The sequence below is a fragment of the Hippocampus zosterae genome, chromosome 9 (genome assembly GCF_025434085.1).
Source record: "Hippocampus zosterae strain Florida chromosome 9, ASM2543408v3, whole genome shotgun sequence".
NCBI lineage: Eukaryota > Metazoa > Chordata > Actinopteri > Syngnathiformes > Syngnathidae > Hippocampus > Hippocampus zosterae.
Window position 1 is genome coordinate 12,277,498 of NC_067459.1, and position 7,500 is coordinate 12,284,997.

At 42.3% G+C, this 7,500-nt stretch overlaps 1 protein-coding gene across 1 annotated transcript in view; it reads right to left on the reverse strand.

Annotated features, from left to right (window-relative positions):
- Positions 1 to 68: 68 nt before the first annotated feature.
- Positions 69 to 7,500, reverse strand: part of skib (v-ski avian sarcoma viral oncogene homolog b) — a 50,712-nt gene continuing 43,280 nt past the window's right edge. Inside the window, exons 2-7 of the mRNA XM_052075636.1 lie at positions 5,276 to 5,389; positions 4,957 to 5,060; positions 4,601 to 4,794; positions 2,914 to 3,194; positions 2,586 to 2,816; positions 69 to 1,881 (exon numbers count right to left, since the gene is read on the reverse strand). Of these exons, the coding sequence (XP_051931596.1) occupies positions 1,711 to 1,881; positions 2,586 to 2,816; positions 2,914 to 3,194; positions 4,601 to 4,794; positions 4,957 to 5,060; positions 5,276 to 5,389 (1,095 nt within the window). The 3' untranslated portion in view covers positions 69 to 1,710. The remainder of the gene's footprint in view (positions 1,882 to 2,585; positions 2,817 to 2,913; positions 3,195 to 4,600; positions 4,795 to 4,956; positions 5,061 to 5,275; positions 5,390 to 7,500) is intronic.

The window sequence follows — 7,500 nt, forward strand, 5'->3', positions numbered from 1 at the left end:
CAAATAGGCCTCCATATGTTGATTACCATTCCTCACATTTGCAAAACACCATTCAGACATACAGACACTTTGATTGACTTGATATTTTTAATTGGTACCGGTATTATACACGTTTTCCGAAGGGGGGGGGGGGGGGTGCAAAAAGAAGAAAACAAATGAAAGCCTACATCCAAACCAAAACTACAATAGCATGAGCTACAGTCAGAAAGCTGTGAGTGCTATATAACACTGTACCCAACTAATACTGAGTCAGGGTAACATGATGATAAGACATACACGTACATGTTTCTTGTCTAAACTAGGTGAGAACACCAAAAGAAGGCCTGGTTTCTACTCTTAAACCGAGTGGCAGGTATACAGACATTTCAGTTGTGTTTCAGTTTTTTTGGTCACTGGCGTGTATGTGTGTACACATACACACACACATATATATACATACATACATATATATATATATATATATATATATATATATATATATGATAGATAGATTTTATATACTCTATTTCTCTCAAGTAGACAATCAAAGGGAACTTATTCCAATGGGTTTCATCCAAAAGTCTGATATATGCCCCCCTATATATGCCCCGCTCGTGTCATACTCGGCTTGGAAAATCCAAATATAGTCTGTTTTTGGTTTCAAGCAAGAGCAAAACAAAATAAAATTCAGGAGCCAGCAACAAAATCTTATTTACAATATCCTTTGTATTTACATCAGAGCATACTGAGGGAAAGAGTGTTTCATTTGAACTTGTTTGAATCATGTAATAACGGGGTGCAATGTGAGGTTGTTTAAAAAGTGCAATTCCCTGTTTTTTTTTTTCTAAAGTAAAAAAATATATGCTCATTTTGCATTTTATATATGTAGAAATGCTGTTCTTATAAACGCTATTTGTTGATTTAAGAGCCCTAAAAAGAATGCTTTCAAATGAACTCAAAAAGGTAATTACAGTACTAAATACAAAACAAACAGAAGTACCACATTCCAACAAAAGCAACACAGCTGTTTCTCATTTTTTGTGTGTCTTTTAGGAGAGCGTTATTTGCTGATAGAAGAGCATATTTTGAAAAATAAGAATGTACAAGAAGATATTCACAATCACACACACACACACATATTATATATATATATATATATATATATATATATATATATATATATATATATATATATATATATATATATATACACATATCTCTGTCTATACTGTATATCCCATCCAATACTTCAGATTTTAATGTGTACACATTGGTATGTGGTTGCTTTTCTTGACTATGGAATAAACAAGCAATATATCATTAACAGTACACCCGCTACACTGTTCTAGTCATAGATGTATAATGTTACATTATATATATATATATATATATATATATATATATAAAATCAAATTGATATTAAAAGTGAATAGTGGTAAACAGGCGTCTCTTGGGTCCAGTGGTCTGCAGAGACACCTAAGAGTGTACCAATACTTTTGTGGCACCATAGTTGACTGTGTGACCATTCCCTTCATTTTCAAGTAAGTGAGATGTGGCCTCTCTCCAATTAGCTTATAGCAAAAACAGTCACTGATGGAGAATCACTGCTTCCTCATAACTGATGCTTCCTCATCCAGTTTTCATTTCCTAAAGACTCACCATCCTATGGATTCATCATACATACATAATAGTCCTTTTTTTTTTTTGAATGTGTCTTTTCTTGGCTGTACTTTAGGTCTGAGGGCTGTGTGGCGTCGTGTCCTGCGCCGCCGCCAGCTGGGACTGCAAGTCTCGGACCACGTTCTCCAGGCTCTGCCGTGCCTCGCGTTCCTGCTGCAGCTCCCGTCGCAGCTGCTCACGGTCTGCTTCGGCCTGCTGGAGCTCAGAGTGCAGCTCGTCGATCTGGCGACATGAGCAAAGTCGTCAACAAAAACTCAATCACCTGCAGTGTTTCCCGGTTTTACTATATTAATAATAAGAATAAGAAAACCTTTATTCGTCTCGCAATGGAGAAATTCTCGATTGACAGCAGCAAAGTTATGAAAGGGAGAAAGTAGAAGAACAAAAAGTATAGGAGCTGCTGTAAAGGCAGCCACTCTTGCTCCGCCATCTCGAAATCATAATAACAAAATAATACAACACAACACATAAGGCACAGAGAGTCATTCAATCATAACCACTTTTCTGCATACTCTTTGTTGTTTGAAGCAGTTATAGGTGTGAGAGGAGAGGATCAAAATGTCCTTTCACCAGTGGATCATGGACGTCATGCTGAAAATGGAGAGAGACGCTGATACCAGTGGCTTCCAATGTGTTACCTATTTTACGTGAAATTAATTTTTGTCTCTCCCACTTTTCCATTTTAAAATTCAATTGGTGGCCTTGAGCACACACGCTTGGCTAGTCCTGCTATAAGCCTTATTCACACTGCACTCGCTCAATGTGAAGGGATCCAGCCGCAGCATGCAACAACAGCGGTGCCCGGTCGCCAGATCTCGAACTAACGTAGCGACACCTAGTCTGTTGAAAGCTATTATGCTTTGGGTTGATCTGTAATGGCGGACATCTACGCTACGGGGCGCGTTTGCCATCCTTAAGCGTCTCACCTGGGCGGAGTATTTGACACGGAGTCGCTCGGCCTCGCATCCTTTGTCGCAGCCTCGCTGCTGTCTCTTGTGCTCCAGTTCCCCCTTGAGCCGGCCGCACACCTCCTCCGCCTCTCTGGACTTCCTCTCCCAATCCACGCGGAGGCGTTCAATCTCCTTGCGCAGGTTCCTCTTGGCCTCCACGGCCTCACGGAGGCGGCCTTTCTTGGCCACCTTCACAAACTCCAACTCCTGCGATGACAACCCAGATCACTTGTGATTTAATAACTCGTTCTCGCAACTTCCAGTGCAGCGATACTCAACTAAGGATAGCATTTAAGACGGCGACCTGCTGAAGGTTGCGTTTAGCCTGTACGGCGGCTGCCAGCTTCTCCTCTTGCTTCAGCCTCATCTTGACCACCTCCTGCAGGAATTTCTCTCGATCCTCTTTAGTTTCCACACCAGCGTAGAGTGTCTGTCTCAGAGCGTCCATCTCGGGGCAGACGGGCCCTGACAGCCAGGTCGACGCCTCCTGAGGCAGATAGGTTTCTCTAGCCTGGGGGGTCAAAGTTTGAAGGGCGCTGCTGCAGGCTGAGGGGGGTGAAGCCAGGGCGGATACCCGCAGTGGACCTAGACAGAAAAAAAACTTGCAGTTACGGACAGTACTCTTGTCTTTAATTTGATCATTAATGTAATCATTTTAAATTTATTTTGTAGTATTTTTAATACAATACATGATGTTACTTTTGTATATTTTGGGATATTTTAGTAAACTACTTTTTACTTTTAGTAAAAACATGGTTTGCCACATTGTTTTTAAATGAATGTAATGGCTTAAATTCTTTAACCTTTAAATGTTTGCAATTTTTTTCATGATTTATGTATATAAGACGGTGTTTTTTGCAGTGAAATAAGACTATATATATTCGGGGTCTAGGCATTATACCCATTCACGACGCTAGATGGCGCCAGATATCAATGAAGCGAATGCTGAACTTGACTCCCAGGCCAAAGCGAACCCCTGCCTCGAAGCATAAAAATAGCAGTAGCACGAAGAAGAAAAATATAAAATAGCGGTAAGAAAGAAAAGAGAAGAAAATAATCGTAGAGATAATAGAAAATGGAGAAAAGGATCGATAATCTGGAGAAAAGTGGTTCGAAGATTGGCCAGGTTAACCGGCAGCTGAGGAGAAGTTATGGTATAAACTTCAAGGTGCTTTTTCTCTCAAATATATTGTTATAATCATTTGTTTCAGATGTGCTGTAATTATTTTCTGGATAAAAATGTATTTGGTTTTCAAAGTCTTTTTTTAGGGTTGAGTCTTGAAAAAGAGCGGTTGTCTTATAATCAGGGCCGTCTTATATTCGGGCCAATGCGGTATATTTGTTCATGATATATAGTAAATAATAACGTAAATATAATAACATTTACATTTCTTTTTTTACAGTCATAATTGCATTTACTTACATGGTTATATACTGTATATTAGTCAGTATTTAAAAAAAAATATACAGTAGATCAGGTGTCACCAACATTTTTGAGGGTGAGAGCAACTCATGTGTACCGATTGTGTGAAGGGCTACCAAATTGATACACGTCTGAAATAACGTATTTGTCCAAAATACCTTCAATAATATGAGGATGTGTTATTTTTAATACTTGATGATTTAAATTGTCAGACTTTGATCGTGTTTCGAAATGTCTCACAGTACTGCCAATGTTTGCATTTTTAAATCATAATTTCTACTAGCAAATCACAATGTCCAGGCACTGGCGGGCTACTCAAGTGGTCTTCACGGGCTACCTGGTGCCCGCGGGCACCATGTTGGTGACCACTGCAGTAGATGCTTCCACTTGGAAGTTGGAGTACAGTACAGCTAACTTCTACTATTAACCACTTGATGGCGCCATTGCACAGTATGATCATATGAACCCTATCCTCCGTGGCTCCTTTCGCGTGTTCAACAATTTTAACAGGATATGACTTTCTTCTGTTTGCAACTATTTCCTGGTTCAGATAATAGAAAATACTCACGATCATCATAGTCATCCACATTGATCTCCCTGTCCGTGTCTATGTCATCGAGGTGCGGTGCTGCGGGCTGCGTGTCGCCATTCTGCAGTTCTTGGATGTTTGGTGTGCAGCTGGCAGGAGCATGGCTGTCCCCCGGATGCACCAGAGGGGTTGAAGGAGCGTGTGTCAAAGTCTCCTGACTCTTTAAAGTGGAACTACAAGGGCAACAGATGTGCAGCTGGTGGGTAAATATACAACCCGCCCTGGTCTTTAATCTGGCCCACCATGCTTTCACATTATCAAGAATGCTCCAAGTTTGCCTCGCCCCGACTTAAAGCATTTCTGTTATCATTTCAGAAACAATCATGACAACTCACCTCTGCGGCTCACATTGAGTTGCTGGTTTCTCCCGAGCTGATCCTTTTGGAGACCAAGGCCGGAACGCCGAAGGTCTCTGCTTGAGCTGGATTTGTTTCAGGTCCTGGACACCACAACAGCAAGCTCAAGTCACGATGACGAAAACCCTTCCGTGCGTTCAAACGGCCGTGACCGACCCGCTCAATTGAACAGTGTTTTTGAAATTATTATTATTATTATCAACTAACCACTGATGATCATGTCAGAAGCTTGTGTGTCACCACTTTGTATTTAACACTGCGAAATGCACTTTGCACACTTTGCGGTCTGTTTACCAACCTTGTGTCTAGACTTGGACAATGACTGCAGCCACTCGGTTTTGTGTTCGTCGTCAGCTGATGGAGATGGCAATTTTTCCAGTTTGGGCCGCTTGGCTATGATGGGGCTTGGCGACTGCGGGTGGGGGTTGGGTTGGGTGGGGTAGAAGTTGGAGGGGAAAGAGTGGCGTTAAATGGTGACTATCCTTTAATTCATGAAAAGACAAGTACACATCAAATATTTGGAACATCCAACCGCCTGTTCTCTTGGTCACCCGTCAACCGCAGGGCACAAATAACCGAACAAGCATTCACGCCTACATTCACACCTACGGACGATTGAGAGCTGCCAACGAAGCTGACATGCATGTTATTGAAAGGAAGTCGAAGAACATGCAAACTCCACCCAGAAAAGGCCAGAGGCAAGATTCCAACATCAAACCTCAGAAGTGTGAGGCAGGTGTGCTCGCAGCGCTCATCCCATCATGCTGCTGCTCCGAACAACAGATGACTACACTGAAAAGCATGTGGCCATGTGTACCATCGCTAGTTCAGGTATGCAGTGCCAGACCTGACTTAACACCTCCCACTCTTAAGCGCAGTGTACCAGACAGACACAGGCACAGAGAGGCACACATATACATACACACTCCCACGCAAAGTCCCACACACACATATGCATGTCGACACTCGCACCGACCAAGCGAATCTCACCAAGCTTGGTGTGTAAAAGCTGCGAGATTCACGGGGAGCTGAGCTTCTCGCCTGCTGCTAAATGACGTTTGTCGCAAATTTGGATTGCCGCACACAAGAACAAGAACATGAGCAGGAACAGGAATGTCCCCCTGTTCGACTCGGCCATTGGATTCTTAAAATATTTTAATCGACTCGACCGAGTCCAGAACAACTTTGTGTTCCTGAAAATTAATGTCCTCCATCGAAAGTTCCTTAGAAATAAAGTTTTTCCGACTTTCAAAATAGCCATCTGATTGGTTAACTTGCCCGGGCCGCGACTGCCAAAGTACAGACTTTTTCCAAAAGTGGGTTTATAAAATTTGATTTTGTCAACCATAGAAAACTGGCAGTCGCCATGTCTTTAAAAAATCCTGAGACAACCTGCAGATTCTGTAAGATGACATCGAACTTACTTCAACACTCGCAGAGGCACCACAAAAACAGATAATTGTGTTTGTTGTTCATCTGCACACGGTTAATAAATCAAAGCCATCTAAGAAGAGTGTTGAGCATAATTACATTTCTCTAATGTTGTGGGTGTGAAAATAGTCCTTTTTTGTCTTAAGCTTTTACTCTTGATCTCATCTGGACTTGGACTTGGAACCAGACTTGGACCTTTTTGACTCAAACTTGACTTGGACTCGACAGGGGTGGACATTACTGCAGGCCAAGTGTTAGAACAAAGCTTTCAAGGGTTCTGGTAGAAAGCAAAACAATGTCAGGAAAAGTCTACTAGAACATTTTGTGGGTTTAATCAGAGGACTTTAAATGGCAGCAAGTGAGTGCTTTCAACATAAGCTGTTGTGAAAGCGCGAAATAAATAAAAATGTATTGTATTGTAGTTATGAACACTGCCAAGTCTGAGTGAAGTCAAAACCCTCAATCGCTTGCCAGCCAATCGCAGGGCACACAGAGACGAACAACCTCCAAACTCACAGTCACACCTAGGGACGATTTCAAGTGTTCCATTAACCTGCCACGCATGTTTTTGGAATGTGGGAGGAAACCGGAGTACCCAGTGAAAACCCACGCAGGCACGGGGAGAACATGCAAACTCCACATAGCCGAATCGAGACCCCTACACCTTTGCACTGTGAGGCCGACGCGCTAACCAGTCGTTCACCGGGTGGCCCTGGTCTTATATATATATTTTTAATATCACATAACCTAGCATTTGAATATGGGTGCGTAAACATTCTATGTCCACCTTAAGTAACGCTTGTGAATCATTGTCATCCATTATGTCAAGATTGGCGCATTGAAGAGAAACAAGTGCAAAAGGCTCCTACTCAATTGTTTTACTTTGCTTCTATGCCAGTCTGGCACATTATTGCACGAAAGTGGTCCAATGGCGCAAAAAAAATTGGGAGCTTCTGGTTCAGGCGAAGGGAGTGCTTATCATGAGCTGGAGGCAGAATGTCATGGGAGAGGGTAAGCGAGCGGCAGGCCTGTGCGGGCCTTCACGCCTCGCCAAGGTAAACACATCCTCTTGTGTAACAAGTGCAGACCTGC